Raw genomic sequence first — 20,273 nt, forward strand, 5'->3', positions numbered from 1 at the left:
AATTTGTGAAAGGCTCAAAAAACAGACACATCCAAACCAGCTTCAGGGACTCACAGACTGGTAGTGGAGCCAGGGGTATACCTTAGCATCGAGTCCTAGGTTTGATTGACAGACAGACAGACAGACAGACAGACAGACAGACAGACAGAGGAGATAGACAGAGGAGATAGACAGAGGAGATAGACAGAGAAAGCAGGAAGGAGAGCAAGAGGGTGGGAGGAAAACTACTATTGGTTTGCTGGGGTTTTCTGAGTTGTTCCCTCCCTCCCCGGGGAGGAGAATTACTGTTGTTCTTTGTTTTCGAGACAGGATTTCTCTCTGTAACCCTGGCTGTTCTGGAACCTGGCTCTGTAGACCAGGCTGGCCTTGAACTCAGAGATGGTCTGCCTCTGCCTCCTGAGTGCTAAGATTAAAGACATGCACCAACCCCCACAGTAAAAATTGCTATTGTGGGCTGGAGAGATGGTTCAGCAGTTAAGAGCACTGACTGCTCTTCCAGAGGTCCTAAGTTCAATTCCCAGCAACCACATGGTGGCTCACAACCATCTGTAATGGGATCCGATGTCCTCTTCTGGTGTGTCTGAAGACAGCTACAGTGTACTTATACAAACTAAAATCTTTTTTAAAAAGTAATTTTAAAAAATTGCTATTGGGGGTTGGGGATTTAGCTCAGTGGTAGAGCGCTTGCCTAGCAAGAGCAAGGCCCTGGGTTTGGTCCCCAGCTCCGAAAAAAAGAAAAAAAAAATTGCTATTGTTAGGCTTGGCTCTAGAAGGTTCTAAACTCTCTAGCCCTTGAAATGGTTCAACAAAACCCTTCTCAACCTCTTACTGGAACAGACTCCTTCCAAGCAAGAGAAGCGATGGAAGCTGCAGAATAGAACTAGAAATGTTACACATCCCTTCATTCATCTATGATTAAACACAGGCCTCCCTGCCTTCTGGACCCCAGAGCTCAGAAGAAAATCAGCCCGCAGCCTTCCTCACTCACCTTCCTTCTGTCGCCTCCACTGGAACTCCAGCACCACATCATCATGCCCCACAAAGGTGTGAACTGGAGTGTTCAAGTCGAAAACATTCCACAGGAGCAGGCTGTTCTCCCTCCGCAGCTGAGGGACCATCACAGTCACTAGGCCGTTGCTGAAAGGCTACAGCCAAGAAAGGGAAGCTGCTTACTCCATGTACAATCAGCCGCACCAAACCAGAGCCACAACTGTTCCTGACTAAAGAAAGCCAATGGCAGACACCAGGTGGCTCAGGCCTCTAATGCTAGCTAGCACTGAGGAAGCAGAGGCAGGAGAACTGCCTCAAGGCTAGCCTGGTCTACATATCAATTCCAGGCCAGGATAGCCATGGCTACACAGGAAGAACCTATCTTTTTGTTTTGTTTTGTTTTAAGTTTTTGAGACAGGGTTTCTCTGTGTAACCCTTGCTGTCCTGGAACTTGCAATGTAGACCAGGCTGACCTAGAACTCAGAGATCCACCTGCCTCCGCCTCCTGAGTGCCAGGAGTAAAGATGTGCGCTACCACTGCCCAGCTTAGAACCTATCTTCAAAAAAATTATGGAAAGCTCAAACTCATCTGAGGAAAATGTTGTCAAATATCATGTGATCATGTGATGTCTACCTCATAAGCTTCTATGGGACACAGCAATGAAAAATGAGGCTAAGACAAATGTTTGATAACTGGAAATTCTACCGTAAGCAAATGGCTCTTTCTGGTCCATGTCCTATCTACTCTCCCTGAGTTTCTGCTCAGAACCCATGCACAAAGCTACCTTGGAAAACCTGCACGCAGTCAGGCCAGCAGAGCACCACCACCTTCTCACTGCCTCAGAGTCAAAGAAAACCTTAATTACCCCAGGGCTGCTGTTTGACTTAGTAAAACCCCGTCTGCCCGGGAACTGAGGGCCCATTTGGTTTATAACTAGACTGTTACTTAAGGAAAAACACATGGTTACACAAGAACACATCTATTTATCTGTCCCTCTCCTCCCCATCACACGCCCCAACCTTCATGTTTATTTTTTAAAGCGAACATGAATGCAGAGGTGTCAGCTCCCAGGAACAGTGTCTCGTTTCTTGGCAAGTGATCCCAGACGCAAAACAACATAATGTCCAATTATCTTCTGTGCTCCACAATGTCCCAGGGTGACAGCCTAATGCATAAATGTCGCTTTGTTCATCCCGGTGCTTGCTTTCAAAAGTGACATTAAAGGAGATACACTTATCTCTGACTCACAGCTATCGGCGTGGCCATGGGAAAATGGCTGGAGGTGGATAACTGGCTATTTGTATCATTCTGTGATTTACAAAGCACATTGATAGTCATTATTTCAAGTGGAAAGCAGATTGATATCCAAAATGCCATGGCACTGTCCGCTGCAGAATGGCTAATATTAGCACAGTAATAAAAGCCAGGTAGGAGGCTGGAGCAGACAGCAGTGATCAAGATACTGCTCTTCCAGAGACCCCAAGTTCCATTCCCGGCATCCACGGCAGGCAGCCCACAACCTCCTCCAGCTCTGCCGGATCTGACACGCTCTTGTAACCTCTGTGAGTACCTGCACGCCCATGGCATGCGCATGCATAGTGAAATAACAGTAAAAGCTTTGAGCTGGAATGATGGCTCAGCAGTTAAGAATGGTTGCTGTCCTTCCAGACAACCCAAGTTCCATTCCCAGCACCCATGTTGGCAGGTTCATAACCACATGCATTTCCACTCCAGGAGCTCTACACTCTCTTCCAGCCCATGGGCACCAACACGCACGGTACACACGCACCCATACAAACAAACAAACAAACACAAAATCCTTTTAAAACATTTAAAGGTCAGAGTGAAAAGTATCCTTCAACTCTGCAAATGAAAATACTACTTAAAATGAAGTATCTTTTCCAAGGCCACAAAGGCATTAAATGAGGGAGTTGGGTCCCAAACTAGGTCCTCTGACTCTAAAGCAGAGTCCTTTCTACTCTAGCTCAGCCGTTTCCCACCCTGGCCCCTCTTCTACATCCTACTCTGTTGAGTTACTTTGACGAATGAGAGCCTCCACAAGCCTGCTTCCCTGTGGAGCACGTGCCTAGCACCCCAGAGTTAGAGTACCCAAGGCCATTACTGTATTCGCCATGCTCCACACCCAGACAGAGGGAGAAACTGCTTCAAAAGAAACAGAAAAATGCGCACTCCAGACAAGAGGGCCAGAGCTCACTCACTGTGTATCTGGCTTTCCAGACAGGCACCTGGCAAGGGAGAATATTGAGGTATTTCCGAGGCTGGCGGTAATCCCAGAACTACAAGACAGAAAGTTTGTGAAATAAATGTCATTTAAAAAAACTCAACAATTGAAGTAAGCATGGCCCTCAAGCTCATTGCTTTTGTCCTCCAAAGAAATATTTCAATAGTATATTTTTAGTTCTACCCCCATAACCACCGTCAGACACACAAAGAACCCTTCCTTTTACATTAGTCAACATTGCACAAGGATTTCTAGATTTCAACAGAACCACAGAGGGCAGATCAACTGCCTATCAAATAACCGCTGTAGTTAAAAAGTAAAAATAGCAGGTTTTGATCCTGCATTACTTTTGCATGTAAAAGAAATTAAACAACAGGTAACATGCCCTGACAACTGCTCTCAGACAGACATTTAAAACGTTTCTTTATAATCCTACCCAATCTTTACAACAAACTTTGCAGGACGTTACTAATCTCTTTTTCAAATGCAGAATGGGTGTTTCTGTTTCCTGAGTTTGGGAGATTAGAGACAGAAACCCAAATGAAACAAACAAAAAAACAAACAAGTCACTTCCCAGCACAATGCCAGGGGATTTACAAGCCTCCAGAGAGAATTGCCTTCAGTCCTTTACATAGAAAGGCTTGGACTCAACTTTAGCTAAACATACCAGAAAGATTACAGCCGTGTAAATCCAATAAAACATGAGGAGGAGGAGGAAGAGGAGGAGGAAGAGGAGGAAGAGGAGGAGGAGGAGGAAGAAGAAGAAGAGGAGGAAGAAGAAGAGGGGGAGGAGGAAGAAGAGGAGGAGGAAGAGGAGGAAGAAAAGGAGGGGGAGGAGGAAGAAGAGGAAGAGGAGGAGGAGGAGGAGGAAGAAGAGGAAGAAGAGGAAGAGGAGGAGGAGGAGGGAGAGGAGGAGGAGGAGGAGGAGGAGGAGGAGGAGGAGGAGGAGGAGGAGGAGGATAATTAAGTCACAAAACTGCTATACCAACTTCTGTAGCCAAGTGCTGACTGGCAGGCATTGAGACTTGACCACAGAAGGACGGTGGAGCAGAGATGACCCGGCCCCATCACCACTTTGATCAAGGGGGCATAGCTGATGCCACGGCTACAGAAAATGAGCAAAGAAGAAACACTGTCTCTAAGATAAGTGAAAAATGGCAGGGCTCCTGAACGTAAACCTTGAGCAGGTCTTAAGTTAGAGAACACTAGCAAAGCTCTGTCCTGTCAGTGGTGATGTGTGAGGTCATAACTTTTATAGATATGATAATTATATGAGGAACTGCTGGCTTACCACCATGAACAGACAAACTATAATCTTGGTGGCTTTAACAACTGCGTGGGCTTCTTGACTTTATCTCTGTGTATACATCTGGCTTCTTTACAAGTTCCTTTCTAAATGCTTTCTGCCTCGGCCATTCAGAGAGGGAAAGAACAGAACAAATTCAGAGGCTGCTGCACCATCCCATCTGCTGGTCAGCAGAGCCAGGCTGACGGACTCAGGCCCCCAGGACTACATGGAGCAAACCAGCAAACTGCATGCTTCCTTCCAAAGCGCTACCTGACTCCTGTCACACAAAGCTTCTCCAATGGCCCCAGTGGGGAACACTCACCTTGACAGAGTTATCTTGACTGGAGGTGGCGAAAATGTGCTCACTGTCTGGGTGCCAGTCCAGGCCGTGGATCTTGGAGAGATGGGCTGCCAGATACTCTACCGCTGTACTGGGTTTCTGCAACACAGCGACACTGTGGTTGATTTTGAAAGAAGTCTATTGAGTGTCTACCGCAGAACGGTGTGCTGGGTGCTCAGGGGACACTAACACTGTCAGGACAGTTATAGCCTCTACCCTTCGTAAGCTCTGTCTCTTCAAAGCCAACAGCAGAGGATTTACTCAGACTTCCACATGTCCTGTGTGTGAGCCTGTCAGCCTCATTTCTGCCCGCTCCAGCCTGGTGTGCAATTTTAATAAAAGATTCAGGCAATGGCTGTTTCTTTTCCTTTCAGGGGGACATTTCTGTTTCCCTTCTGACACAAGAAGGACTGTGACAAATCAAACCTCAACCATGAGGATAAGAGCATATGTGTTCTAGTGACTGAGTACTAAGATCTCCAAAACACCCTACATATGTACACACACGCACACACACACACACACACACACACACACACACACACACACACACACAGAGTCCCCTCTCACACCTCCCTCTCTCTCTCCCTCTTTCTCTCTGCGTCCTCCCTCCCTCCCATCCCTGACATAATTTAAAATGTTTAAAAAGAAACATTAAAATTTTCCTTTTGTAAAGCAGTAATCCTAATTCGATAGAAGCTTCGGGTACAACAGACATTCATGTCAGTGTTATTTGGAACTCTAGAACACCAGAGGCAACGTCTAGAACCATAGTAGGGAGCAACTAAATTGAATAAATTGTTCTCTAACTGTGTGAACTCACAATACTCCTCCCCCAACATGTGAGTACTCGATTACAGGCATGTGGCCAACCCCGCCTTATTAAGAACATTACACTGGGGGTTGGGGATTTAGCTTAGTGGTAGTGCGCTTGCCTAGGAAGCGCAAGGCCCTGGGTTCGGTCCCCAGCTCCGAAAAAAAGAACCAAAAAAAAGAACATTACACTGAAGTGTGTGATAAACTGAATAAAACCAATGACAAATTCAGAGAAGAAGGAAGGAAGAAAGGAAGGAAGGAAGGAAGGAAGGAAGGAAGGAAGGAAGGGAGGGAAGGAGGGAGGGAGGGAGGGAGAGAGGGAGGAAGGAAGGAAGGCAGGCAGGCAGGCAGAACGATGGCAATTGGCAGACTGGATCAAAGATAGAGAAAACAAAACCAGACATTGTAGGCCATTCCAGGTTTTGAAATCTCCTTCTGCCCTGAGAGCCCCAGGAGGCCCCGACTTCAGCCAGCACACTGCACAATGTGCACCCTCAGTGGTCCCATAGCCTTCACCAACAGACAGGATGAGCCACCCAAGCCCCAAGCTCTGCTTCACTCCCCTCTTGTCTTTCGAAAACGTGTTCGGTGTTCTCTGTACGGCCAGGACTCTACTGTCAGCACCTGGGTCAGGACAGTCATGAAGGTGCCCTCCCTGCAAAGGCTGAGGATCTGCAACCCCAAATTTCACAAAGCATTGAACAGTAACTGCACTCCGGATTGTACGGAGCTGACTTTCCCACCTGTCATTATCCCATGAACTAACAGGCAGTCAGGTGCAGGGAAAACCTCACCCACCACACTCTACTCATGCCAAGACAGCAGACTCTCAAATGACTTTCCATTATACACAGCACTTGGCAACCTCTGCCTGCTCACTGGTGCATGAGGCTATTTTGAAACTGACAAAATACACAAAGGAGGAGGTGAGCATAATCAGTCTCCTGCCTCAGAGATCTACGCTGGAAGGACTGAAAATGGCAGAGGCCCCAAACCAAGTAGCTTTGCAAACAGGGGCAGGAACAAGAGGCAGGTTGGTCATTCTCTACAAGCATCAGGTCCCAAAGGCTTGGCCTCGATGATACACTCACTATTATTATCTTGATTTTGAAGACAAGGATGCTGAGGGGAGGTGTGGGGGCAGCACACCTGCAATCCCAGTACTTGGGGTGCAGAAGCAAGACTGTGATTTCAAGGTTCCCCCTCTCTTCTGAAAAGTTTATTTTTATTTTCTGTGTAAGGGTGTCTTGCCTGCATGTGAGTGCATTATGTGACAGCCTAGTACCCAGGAAAGCCACAGGAGAGTGTCAGATCCCTTGGAACTGGAGTTCTAGACGGTTGTGAGATGGCATGTGGATCCTGGGAATGAGAATGAACCTGGGGCCTCTATTCAGAGCACACAGTGCTCTTAACTCCTGAGGCATCTCTGCAGCAGAAGAATCTCGAGAGAGGGGACAGGAGAGGGTCGCGCTGGGCATGGCAACACAGATGTTTAATCCCAGGACTCTCCGGGCAGAGGCAGGTGGTTGTGAGTCCTAGGCTAGCCTGGTCTACACAGTCCTGGTCTACAAAGTAAGGTCCAAGCCCGGCAGGGATACACAATGAGAACCTGACTCAAAGAAACTAAGCAGGAAAGTGGCCAGTGACAGGAAGGCTGCTGCAGGCTTCCCTGAGTCGTAACAGGGAGCAGCAAAGTGAAGCTCCATCTCACTAGGTCAAGGCGCGCTTACCGACCACTGCTCACAAGGGCCTCCTTTCTACCCTCCTTCAACAGCCATTCGGATGAGAAGCAAATGTCGTCTGGTTACAGTGACAACTTGCCATGCCCCACAGGGAGGTCCACACCACACCCTCTGGGGGAGACTGAACACCAACTACCAGGAAACTACTGAACACAAGGGACAGGTCACTCACTCGCTTATCCCATATCCGTACATCACCATCATGGCTGGTGGCAAGGTAGTTAGCGTTCTTTTTATTCCACTTGACCTGGGAGGCACCAGCTGCAAAGAAACACAACATGTGGAGAGGGGCTGCCCTCAATGCCTCCAAGGCAGAGGGAGGCAAGTCCTGGGATGCTGGATAACAAGCCCTGGTCCAGTTAAGCCCGTCCAGTTTCTATGACAGCACAGGCTTTGCCGGTACAGATAAAAAGAAGTTGCAACAAGTGAGTTAACAGAAAAGAGCAAGATCGCAGTCCCCTCCAGGGGAAGTGATCTCCAAGGGAAAATCCACAGGGGACAGCACACAATCCGTGGGGACAAGGAGCCTCTTATGAGAGCAGGAGTGGACAGTTTGGTTGGAACCGAGTTGTCATAAGAATTCGACTCCTGGGTGCCACTGTCGTTTTTACCTCACAGTCTTGGGGAAACACTAACTCAAGCTTTGGAATCAGCTCCAGGTTGGGCCGTTCTGACCACACGTGCTCTGTACACCACCCTACAACCCCCTCCACTCCACACCTTATTTTCCTTTTTTGAGACAAGATCTCACTATGTAGCCCTGGCTGGCCTGGAACTTGTCATGTACACAAAGGCTGTCCTTCAACCCACAGAGCTACTCTGCTTCTGTGCATCACCACACCCCGCCCTACACATCCCTCTCAACTGTCATCTCCCCATCAGCACAGTTAGCTTTGGCCACTGACACTGAGCCCATGGACTCAGGATGACATGAGTTAGCCTGGAGCTCACCCATTAGGCTGGGCTTGCTGGCCTGTGAGCCCCAGGGGTCCTCCTTGTCTCCCTCCCTAGATCTGGGATAAGCAGCACACACCATCACACTCTTCTTATTTCACCAGAGTTCTGGGGATCAACCTGGGGTGTTCATGTGTGTAAGGCAAGCACTTGGCCAACTGAGCCATCTCTCCAGCCTTCAGAGATTGGGGGTGTGTGTGTGTGTGTGTGTGTGTGTGTGTGTGTGTGTGTGTGTAATGAATAATAAAGTATTGAATGAGTAATATAACAACCACATTTTGCTTCAGAATAATCACAAAGGGAATGAGGGTGAAACAAGATGGGACATATGGTGACAACTATTGAACCGAATGGTAAGAACAGGACAGCTGATGACCTCAGACTGGGCTCAGGGTGTCAGGGTCAGGGTCAGGTCAGCCTGAAGCAAGCATCTGGTACTGTGGGACTTAGAACTCCATTCAGCCACCATGGCGCATGGGCTGTGGGCAGTCAGAGTTGTGAGAAGGATGAACAGGGAGGACCTGGGGCGGACAAGTCAGGCTCGCACACTCACCTACAGCCGACAGTGCAACAGCAGGTTTCCTTGTGTCTCTGAAACAGAGAAACAGAAGTCAAATGCTCACCGGGATGTACCAAGAGCCAGGCAGTGCGCTCCACAATCTGCTCACACGACAGTGCTCTCTTCTAGGGACATTTGGACCTAACAGTGTTAAAGAACCTTAAAAGGTGTGAAGAGAGATCTGTTTTTGTCAGACACTTCAAATAAGAAAGAGCCTGGGTTTCAAATCACTCAGGAGGATCCACAGAAACAGATTAAAAAAATCATCACAGCCCAGGGTAGCCCATGTATGACAGGAGAGAAAACATAAGAATCAGAACCTGTGCTGGCCCTGGGTACACGCTTTAAGCCCAATACTCAAGTGGCAGAGGCAGGTGGATCTCTGTCATTTTGAGACTACCCTGGTCTACGTAGCAAGTTCCAGACCAGCCATAACGGTTAGTGAGACCCTGTCTCAAAAAGAGGATCAGAATCCCCTCTTATAAGAACTACCTTCTTATAGGAGGCAGCTGGGGCGGTCAGGCTCATTAAACAGAAACTGGAACTGCAGTGGGCAAGAGCTGAGTGCTTAATTCCAAGTGCTGGGGGAACGGAGTGTGGTTTAACGGAGTGTAAGGATTAGGGTCTGTAAGACAAAGCTTTGCAGACAAGTTTCAGGATAACGTAAATGCTGATATATGTGGCTGCAATTTTAGTGAATAATTAATTACTGTGGATACAAAAAAGCACAGCAGTCGACTACGGAATCAGAGGGGTGACTTTCCCACAGAGACATGGGGGAAGCAGGTAGCTCCCTGGTATTAAGGAAGCTCACTGTGGATTGTTTTTTAAACTTCCCAAATTAACATTCTATTTTCAACTAAAAAATTTTTATGTGACCCTAGGGATCACAGGTTTACAAAGCAGGTGTAAAATCAAAACACCTCAGATTCATTCTGTATTCGATTTTGAATTAATTTTTAGGTCACTGAATGTTCAGAAATCTTTTCTTGTTGCCATTTTTTTTTTAACAACCTCACACATTCAGGTGTAACTTAAATAATGCCAATACAGGGTCTTTGGGTCCTTGCCTTTTCTTTTTTGTTTTTGTTGTTGTTGTCATTTTGTTTTTGTTTTCAAGACAGGGTTCTCTGTGTGGCACTGGGTGTCCTGGGATTCACTCTTTAAACCATGTTGGCCACAAATCAGAGATCCACCTGCCTCTGCATCCCAAGTGCTAGGACTAAAGGCATGTGCCACCATGCTAGGCCAATTCAGTGTCTAAATGGAAAAAGTACTTACTTTATGTATCTGAGAGGTACTCCCTAACCCTATCCCTTAGCTCCCTGAAGACTCTTTATTTGGTGAAGCCTCTCTTTCCTCTTCACTTCAGAATTCCATGCTTCTCCTCAGGTGTTGTCCTGAGACCCACAGGCTTAAGAGTTGGACTGAAAGTAAGGTGGCCATATTTGTTCGGGTCAGATACACACACCTTACTGCCTCACACTACCGTTGCTGGTTTGAATAGTCTGTCCCCCTTCATCTCTGGCTTGTCACCTGTCTACACTCCTAGCTGACAAGGTAAAACAGCCAAAGTCACTGCTATGAGGGAAGCAGAATGACCAGCTCTAACCATCAGCAAAAAAGCTGTTCCTAGACAAGGCAGGCCTCAGGCCGGGAGCTCCTTTAACTTTACTTTATGAGGTGCAACCATATGAGGAGACCATTAGCTCCTCTACTCCATCCCACCCCCGACAGCAGGGGAACAGAAGCCGCACAGAGCCGTAGGAGCTAAGCAGATGTCTTAGCAACTCATCACTTGCTACCTCTGCAGACCAAGCTCAACTTGCAAATGCCAGCAGCTGTGCTGCTTTGCCAAAGGGATTCGCCTGGCCTCTGAGGACTGCTTTGCAGAACCCTGACAAGCCTGAAGAGCCAAGGCATTCAGACTTCTGAGGACAGCCATCAGCTCTGACTGCAGTCCCTTGCTTCCCAGGCCCTCCCTGGGTCACTGCTGAGGAAGAAGTTTCCTCGTGGCCGTCTATAACTGTCTGTCTTGCTCATCCCCGTCAGCCTTCTCTTACCTCTTACTATACCGTTCTCACACCCTGGTCTGGGGATCTGCATCCATGGGAATCAAGTTAGGTCACTTAAGCGCTAACAAAGTTCTCAGCGGGCCACCAAGGGGCCACGTCCTTTCATTGTTCTTACTTAATATCCCAGATGTAGATATAGGTGTCCACAGAGCTGGTGACCAGGAGATCTGGTTCGAACACTGCCCAGTCCAAGTCGCTGGCAGAGACAAACAGAACAACAGAAAGACAGAGCTTCAATGTCATGTTCAAAAGCACTAACAAATTCAGTTTCTAGTGGCTTTATGTCTTCAGTTTACCTTCTAACACAGCTCAGGGCAAGGCACTAAAGTTCTGTGCAAGTGAACAAGAGTTAACTGAGCTCGAAGGAAACTCAGGTCCTTCTGCCTAGAATTGCCAGCCATTTTCCTGTCTGCTGCTGAAAAGAGATGGGACATTTCAACTTAGAACATGCAGAGACAGATGCCACAGAGCCACAGCAAGGTTCTGTCCAGCCTGCCCTTTTTCTGAGTCCTATCTTTCTATCTCTTCCTAAGCATGCTTTCTCTAAAGTCCCCCTCCCAACTCACGTGGCTGACCCTCCAAGCAGGCTTAACCCAAAGCCTAGCCTTCTCCTCTTCCTCCTCCAGGCAGCTGTGCAATCTCAGCTTACCTAACTCTGGAGCTTTTCTCTTCAACTCTATTGTTGAAGAGAAAACCATCCTTAAGCCTTAATAACAACAAACAAAACATAAGCTCCTACCCTCCCCTAACACACTCCACTCTTCCTCTCCCCACTCTCTCCTTCTCTGCTCTCTTTGAATAAACTGACAAAACAAAGAGGAAGCATAGAGTGAACTCTGAATTATCAACCATAGGAGCCTGGGTAAACATCTTAAGCAGTGACAAAATTGTTCCTTCCTGCCTGTTACCCTCAGTCCTAGGAAATGCAATAATCCTCAGACATTGTGTACACATAAGTATCTAACCTTTCCTATCGCTTCCAGATCAGACACTCTGTGTGCACTCAAATAGCTAACTTTTCCTATCACTTCCAGGTCATGTTCCCCAGCCCCACACTCCCTGCTAGTGCTCTCCAGGAAAAGGAATAGTAACCCAGAAGAAAGAGGATCAAGGAATGCTCTGGAAAGCCCCACATGGGAGCAACTCTGAAGCAGGGGCCCCATGAGGCAATCCGTGGCTGCTGTCTGGAGTGGCCTTTCATCGCAGGCTCTAGGGACACTGAATGGGGAGATTCTGTTTTATAAAAACTTCTTCCTGCAGCAGAAATCAGCCCTGACCCTGTACTATGGTCTGGGCTGTAGCCAGGTCTCCTGGGATTCAAGTTATATGTCCTAAATTTTAAGTGGCTGTGCTCTCCATTTTCTGTAGGAACTTTGCCTGGAAGTCTGAGCCCTGCTGGCTACTCAGGGCAAATGCAATACAGCAGGTCAAGCCTGTGAAGAGAATGGCGTCTTCTTTCCACTCATCAAAGGACTGTGATGAAGTAAGGCAGGCCAAGGAGCTGCCCAGGGGCAATGCCTACCTGATAACTCGAGTGTGCCCTTGTAAGGTTGTGCCAACTTCCCCGCTGCCGTCTTTCCACTTATAAAGGTCAACCCGTTGATTACTCTGAAAGGAAGCAAGGATGAGACGACAGTGAGTGGCTCGCACACACCGGGGTCGCAGCTCTCACTGACTGCTTAAGGTAAAGGAGATGAAGTCATTCAGAAGCCAACTTTATGGCAGATTCTCTGGATTAAGCTTTAAAAGAGAAGTCCTAGTCAGCAGCATGAGGACCTGAGTCTGATGCCCAGCACCCATATAAAAAGAGGGGTGCAGAATCTCTGTGCTGGGGAAGTGGGCAGAGCAGAGTCTCTGGAGGACACTGGCTGCCCAACTGAGCCAAATTAGTGAGCTCCGGTTCAGTAAGAGACCTTGCCCCAAAAAATACGGTGGAGAAGATACCCCACAATGACTTCTGGCCTCTACACCCATGTACACACACACACACACACACACACACACACACACACTTGCAAGCAGGAACAAACATCCACCTGGACATACACAAACAGCAGTGGTCATAAATGGTCAGGCATGGAAATCTACTGTTGCTCTCCAGCAGTGGTTCTTAACCTATGGGTTGTGACCCCTGTGGGGGGTCAAATGACCCTTTCACAGGGGTCACCTAAGACTATCTGCATATTAGATATTTACACTATGATTCATAAGAGTAGCAAACTATAGCTATGAAATGACAACAAAAATAATTTTATGGTTGGGGTTACCACAACCTGAGGAACAGTGAGTGTTAAAGGGTCGCAGTGTCAGGAAGGTTGAGAACCACTGTTATGGAGAAAAGAATGGCCACAAAGTATCTGGAGAAAGGTGCCAGAGATGACATGGTTCCAAATCTTTTTGGAGTGATAATTTCTCAGAAAACAAAAAGAGGCTCGGTATAAGCCTGGGGAACTTACAAAGAGGCACTCAAAACCCACAGAAGTTAGCCAAGCTAATGTGCGCCAGTTAGGACAGAGTCCCACCCTTGCAACAGATGAGACATTTTTGTTTTAATTTATTTTCTTTTAAATTATCTGTTTGTGGGGAAAGAAAGATCTGCATATGAATGAGGTGCCCACTCAGATCAGAAGAGGCCAGAGGTCCCCAGAGCTAGTCACAGGCAGCTGGGAGCCACCAAGGTGGGTGCCAGGAACTGAACTCAAGTTGCTGAAAGGGCAGCACTTGCTCTTAACTGCTAAACCATCGCTTCTGGCTGCTGGTGGGTGAGGTGTTTGATCCCTCTGAAGGCAAAGGCCAGCTCAGACTAGCTCCCATTCCTCCTCCTTGGAGTATATTTATGTCATCTGCCATTCAACCCCTGGCTAGTTTCACTATCGCTAAAGAAGGCAACTCACTATACACAGAAACGAAGGCATCCACTTGCTTCTCATTAAAAATGTGGATTCAGTCCCTAAAAACACAATGTCTGACACAGACCAGGGGTCAGCAAATACTTACACATACAAACCTCCAAGGCAACTTGCCTCTTCCCTCAGAAGGAGGCAAAGCTCCCTTTATTTGTATTATATGTGTGTGGGTGTTTAGCCTGGGTGTATATCTGTGCAGGATGCCCATGCTTGGTGCCCATGGAGGCTAGATGACGGCATCGTATCTCCTAGAACTCAAGTTATGGTTATGAGCTGCAATATAGGTTCTGGGAATCGAGCCCAGGTCCTCTGGAAGATCATCTATTCAGTGATCTTAACCACTAACCCATCTGTCCAACTCCATAAACCTCTTTTTTCCCCTTTTACTGAGCAATGAAGACTCCACTTTCTTCTTTCTACAGAACAGATACTTGCCAGCCCTCAGCGACACTCCTTAATGAACTCACCGAGGCCGCGAAGTAGTGTGCGAAGCTGTCATGAGGATTCCACTGCACAGCTCCAATGTCCCACTTGCTCTGGCGGGAGATCTTCCGGTGACCTTCAAAAGGGGCGTCTAGATTGACGATGTACAGGAATCTCCGGCTAGAACGACATCAGTGTTATAGCTGCACATAAGGGCATGCACAGGACGCTAGAAAAGCACATTCGGAGTAGCATGCAGCGTGCAAGAGGAGCTCCAAAAACTCAGGTACACACAACCATCAGCTACTCTGAAAGGCACACAAGTGACAAGGGCAACCCAAGCTGATGGTTTGCAAAGTGGACAGTATCTCTGTGACAGCTACTGCCATGGTTGGCCTTCGCTACCCACATCCACTCATCAACATGTGTCTGTCCCTGTGCTCAGCCTGTCTCAGTGCCCTGGCTAGGCTCACTTTCCAGTTCCATATTAATCCCATGGCAGGATGTACATGCTCTTGTCTCAATTCACCTGTGCATCTGGAGACATACATACATACATACATACATACATATATATATATATATAGAGAGAGAGAGAGAGAGGGAGGGAGGAGAGTGTATCTTTATAAGCCCAATATTACCAGGCACAGAGCTTTACATTCAATAAATATGTTAAACATACTTATTACTGGCCCAAAATCCTGCAAAAAATCTCAAATTCCTCTGCTTGGAAAGGACACCAGATCTGTCAGGAGGAGAACTAATGACCCAAGAAAACAGCATAGCAATTAAAGTAACATAGTAAATAGGCCAAGAGCAAGTTTAAAGTGTCAATCAACGAAAAGAACTTGAAAAAGAAGAATGCTACACATTTTTTTTTCTTTTTTTCGGAGCTGGGGACTGAACCCAGGGCCTTGCGCTTGCTAGGCAAGCGCTCTACCACTGAGCTAAATCCCCAGCCCCAACACATTTTTTAAGAAAGAAAAGACACTTGGTCTGTGAGTTAACTCCCTGCAGTAATGTCATTCCTGGGAAGGAGGGACAGATGGCTCTCTGGAGCTGACTGTCCAGCCAGGCTTGTGTTTCTATGAGTTCCAGCCCAGCAAGAAAACCTACCTCAAAACTAAACAAACAAGAAAGAGGAATAATACCTGAGGTTACACACACACACACACACACACACACACACACACACACACAATCATTTTTTTTTAATTCTTTCAGGAGAAAACCAAAGTCCAGTTAGGTAAACTGCATAACTGTCCAGAGAACCCAGGTCCCTCCAACCCTCCTAACCACCTCTTTAACCTGCTAAACTCATTCCTTGATGAGGCTGTGTGGTAACAAGAGCACTGCCATCTCAAGGCCAAACTACAGATCACTAAAACTGTGAGTTCACTGCTTACCTGAGAGACAAAACAAAGAACTAACACGCAAAGAACCCTGCAAGTGCCCCGTGGTCCTTAGGGTGTGAGCACTAAACCCTAGACTGTCCTCAAACATAAAGATAGTTTCCCATTTCCCAGGAAACCATACTGTGCTCCCCAGAACTTGCGGTAGAAAAACTCCAAAAGCTCACTTACCCAGAAAGCACTGCATGCTGCCCAACACAGTCCACAGACATGGCAGTCGCCTGTGAAAAAGAACACAGTTTTAGGTTGGGGATTTAGCTCAGTGGTAGAGCGCTTGCCTAGCAAACGTAAGGCCCTGGGTTCGGTCCCCAGCTCCGAAAAAAAGAAAAAAAAAAAGAACACAGTTTTAGTTCTTCTGCAGGCAAAATAACCAGGGAGAAGACAGACCTGCCCTTGGCTCTTCTTCCTGTTTCTTGGAAGTCCCCGGCTGACAACAATCCATTATCAGGTATTAGTACTCTGCAGAGGATACTCTCCAGTGGTTCCCAACCTTCCTAACGCTGTGACCCTTTATTACAGTTCCTCACGTTGTGGTGATCGCCCCCGACCATGAAATTACTGTATTACTACTTCATCTCTGTAATTTTTCTACTGTTAGGAATTGTAATATAATTGTTTCAGACAGAGGTTTGGCAAAGGGGTCTCAACCCATGGGTTGAGAACCATTGTTTTGGGGTTGGGGATTTAGCTCAGTGGTAGAGCGCTTGCCTAGCAAGCGCAAGGCCCTGGGTTCAGTCCCCAGCTCCGAAAAAAAAAAAAGAAAAAAGAAAAAGAGAACCATTGTTTTAAGCCCTTTTAGTTCCCACCCAGATCTCACATTCACTTTGACAACTGACAGCTTCTGTTTAACACACACACACACACACACACACACACACACACACACACACACACACACCAGGACTATACACAACCAAGACAGTAATTATAAGTTGAGATGACAGATATTCTAGAGCCCTCAGAGAATCTAACTAGCACAGAGCAAGAAACAGTTACTGACGAGACCCTCTCCTGCAGAAGGTAACCTGGAACATTGCTATCTGTATACCCAAGAACACCCATTTCTTCCCATAGCACATGGGACCTTCTTGCTCATGGCATATTTCTTGCCATATGGCATATTTCTCAAAAACCATCCCTACTGAATCCAAGGTTTTACTCTTAATATTTTAGCCATGTCTTATTTACAGGGTTACATGAGGACATTTTTTATGCAAGTTCACAATGTACTTTGAGCATATTCTCACATGTACCCCTGCACCCCACGATCTTCCAGGGTCACATTGTTACCAGTGTGTCTCATCCACATTCAGTCTGAAATTCCGTCTCCCAGGTCCTAGTGAGCATCATTCTCATGACTCAGAGCCTCATCTCCAAGTCCATACCAAGTCTAGTAAAGGTAAGGCAAGTGCGTGGCTGCCTGAATCCTGGCAGTTACAGCCTTACACTGTCATTTCTGTGTCACTTCTTTGGTCACTAAATGCTCTAAATTCTTTCCAAGAGAGCATGCTGGAAGAATTCACTTTGTGGATTCAGAACCTATGAATGGCAACACCAACGCCCCGCCCCTCACTAGCTTCACCAAAGGTTTTCTCACACATACCTAGCACTCAAAAACCATGTCATCCCTAATACCGGAGACACGAGGCCAGACTGTTCTCCCAGAGGCCAAAAAGCAATTAAAACATCCTTCATATCGCCCTAGAGTCCTGAGCAGAGAGAAGCCTGGCTACACGGGCAAGTTCAGATTAATGCTGAAGAGGACAAGATGGCTTCTGCAGCTGGGAGCATCATCTTTCTAGAGGGCATCTCATGGAGAATCTGAGCAAAGCCCCAAGACTCTGGGCTCTTGACGCACACCCCTTGGGCCTGCTACACAAGGCTAGTTAATAAAATACTTCTCCAGCTAGAGCTGCCAGTGGTTTACTGATGTGATTAAGGTGCCCAAGGGATGAATGGAAGATAAGAAAAGTAGTCAACATCACAGTAGATCATTGCTCAGCCTTTAAAACAGAAATCCTGATAGATGCTACGACAGGAACGCCTCTTAAAGATTGCACCAAGTGAAACACGCCTAACGGGACACTGGTACAAGGTGACTCCACTTAAGGCATATGTGGAGGTTTGAGTGAAAAATGCCCCCATAGGCTCGTGTATTTAAATATTGGTCCTCTGTGCGTGAGGTTGTCTGGGAACGTTATGGAACCTTTAGGAGGTGCTGGACAAAGCAAGTCACTGGAAGCAGGCCTTACAAGCAGGCCTTACAGCCTTACCCTACTTCTAGCTCTCCCTTTGCTTCCTGTGTGTACTTGAGATTTGATCTCTCAGCTTCCTGTTCAGGTTCTCATGCCTCCCCTGCCATTATGAACTCTCTCTCCAGAACCGTAAGCTCAAATAAACTTTCTGTAGTTACTGTATTTTATCACAGCAACACTAAAGTAGTAATACATCAGGGAAGCTCACAGAGACAAAGTAGAGGCTGACAGGGTTAGGGGAGGGGTGTTGTTTAGTGAGCATAGACTTTCTATCTGGAAGGCAGCAACTGAGAAAGCTAATCACACTGACCAGTTAAACTGGTCCAGAAGCTAGAAAGAAAAAGAAAGAGGAAGGGGTCCCAGGAAAGGACCTGATGGTGACTTCTGGGAGCTGAGAGCAAGCCTTCAATTACGTCAGTAAGGATGCAGGAATTTCTGTCTTAGACCCTCAAGACTGGATATTGAAAACCACCTAAGGGCTGGAGAGATGGCTCAGTGATTAAGAGCACTCACTGCTCCGGTCCCAGGCACTGCAGGAGCTGCGGCTTACCGTGCAGACATGGCCAAGTCCAAGAACCACACCACACACAACCAGTCCCGCAAATGGCACAGAAATGGCATCAAGAAACCCCGGTCACAAAGATACAAATCTCTTAAGGGGGTCGACGCCAAGTTTCTGAGGAACATGCGCTTTGCCAAGAAGCACAACAAGAAAGGCCTGAAGAAGATGCAGGCCAACAATGCCAAGGCTGTGAGTGCACGAGCAGAGGCCATCAAGGCCCTCGTGAAGCCTCAGGCTGTCAAGCCCAAGATGCCAAAGGGCTCCAGCCGGAAACTCAGCCGTCTGGCTTTCATCGCTCACCCCAAGCTTGGGAAGAAGATTCGAAACTACATGGCCAAGGGTCGTAGGCTCTGCCAACCCAAACCCAAGGTTCAAACCAAGGCAGAGGCCAAAGCTCCAGCTAAGGCCCAGGCCAAAGCTCCAGCCCAGGCTCCCAAGGGTGCCCAGGCCCCTGTGAAGGCCCCATAGAACAGGCTCCTGCCGGTGTGAAGACAGATGGACTGCTGGGACACAACCACCTACACACTATCTGCAGATGACCAGTGTCCTATGCTGTTTTTACAAATAAACTTGAGACAAGATCTGTTAAAAAAAAAAAAAAAAAAAAAAAAAAAAAGGGGGGGCTGGAGAGATAGCTCAGCGGTTAAGAGCACTGACTGCTCTTCCAGAGGTCCTGAGTTCAAATCCCAGCAACCACATGGTGGCTCACAACCATCTGTAATGGGATCCAATGCCCTCTTCTGGTGTGTCTGAAGACAGCTACATGTATATAACAAATAAATAAATCTTAAAAAAAAAAAAAAAGAGCACTCACTACTCTTCCAGAGGTCATGAGTTCAATTCCCAGCAACCACATGGTGGCTCCCAACCATCTGTAATGAGATCTGGTGCCCTCTTCTGGCCTGCAGTCACATATGCAGGCAGAATGCTGTACATAAAATAAATAAATAAATCTTTAAAAAAAGAAAGAAAGAAAGAAAGAAAGAAAACCACCTGAACAAGCTTGGAAATGGATTCCTCTGAAGTGAAGCCTCCAGGTGGAAACAGCTCAAAGATGCCTTGGTTTTGGCAGTGAGGCATTGAACAAAGAAAGCAGCCATGCAGTGCCTGGACTTCTGACCCACCGAACCCTGAGTTAATAGATGGTTATTGTTCTAAGTTGCTAAATCTGTAGTGTGCAGTGGACAGCCACAGAGCACCAACCAAAGACTACCTGGCCACAGTCAAACTCACCATGCCTTTTGTCTCAGGAGCTCTACCTCTACTACCTACCCCAAAATGTTTTCTGGACAGAGCTGTTTACTTACAACTATAGTACGCACATCTAGGCAATGGAATGGTTCTAGTAGCATTTTTAAAACCATGAAAATGCATCAAAACTGCAAATTATCATAAACTGCCTTATCAAGGGATCTCTTTTACATTTATTTACTGGGGTTGGAGGATACAAGTACCTCTATCCACCGAACCATATGATGAGCCCAGAAAGTTATTTTTTAAAAGGAACCACTAATTTAAAAGACAAAAAAAACCCCAAAAAACTACCACTGTGTTTGTAGGAACACATAGGAAGATTATGCTAGGTTGCTCCCATGAAGAACTTGAGAGAAGGAAGTTCTCTTCACAAAACATGAAGCAATCTGCCAGAGAAAAGGACGATGTGTAGGGGCAGGAGGCGATGGTCCAAGGCCTTGCTGCTGACAGGCGC

General features: G+C 47.0%; 2 protein-coding genes across 18 annotated transcripts in view; one reads left to right on the forward strand and one right to left on the reverse strand.

Annotated features, from left to right (window-relative positions):
* Positions 1-20,273, reverse strand: part of Wdr59 (WD repeat domain 59) — a 71,667-nt gene that overhangs the window by 40,037 nt on the left and 11,357 nt on the right. For all 17 annotated transcript variants that reach the window (XM_063278659.1, XM_039098254.2, XM_039098253.2 and 14 more), the window contains exons 2-10: positions 15,920-15,969; positions 14,381-14,516; positions 12,530-12,615; positions 11,123-11,203; positions 8,927-8,964; positions 7,592-7,680; positions 4,844-4,960; positions 3,211-3,288; positions 989-1,145 (exon numbers count right to left, since the gene is read on the reverse strand). In XM_063278659.1, coding sequence (XP_063134729.1) covers positions 989-1,145; positions 3,211-3,288; positions 4,844-4,960; positions 7,592-7,680; positions 8,927-8,964; positions 11,123-11,203; positions 12,530-12,615; positions 14,381-14,516; positions 15,920-15,969 — 832 coding nt within the window. The remainder of the gene's footprint in view (positions 1-988; positions 1,146-3,210; positions 3,289-4,843; positions 4,961-7,591; positions 7,681-8,926; positions 8,965-11,122; positions 11,204-12,529; positions 12,616-14,380; positions 14,517-15,919; positions 15,970-20,273) is intronic.
* On the forward strand, positions 16,716-19,371 carry LOC120098629 (60S ribosomal protein L29-like). Its single transcript, XM_063278664.1, has one exon. The coding sequence runs from the start codon at positions 18,563-18,565 to the stop codon at positions 19,031-19,033; it is 471 nt and encodes a 156-aa protein (XP_063134734.1). The 5' UTR covers positions 16,716-18,562; the 3' UTR covers positions 19,034-19,371.

The sequence above is a fragment of the Rattus norvegicus genome, chromosome 19, assembly GCF_036323735.1.
Source record: "Rattus norvegicus strain BN/NHsdMcwi chromosome 19, GRCr8, whole genome shotgun sequence".
NCBI lineage: Eukaryota > Metazoa > Chordata > Mammalia > Rodentia > Muridae > Rattus > Rattus norvegicus.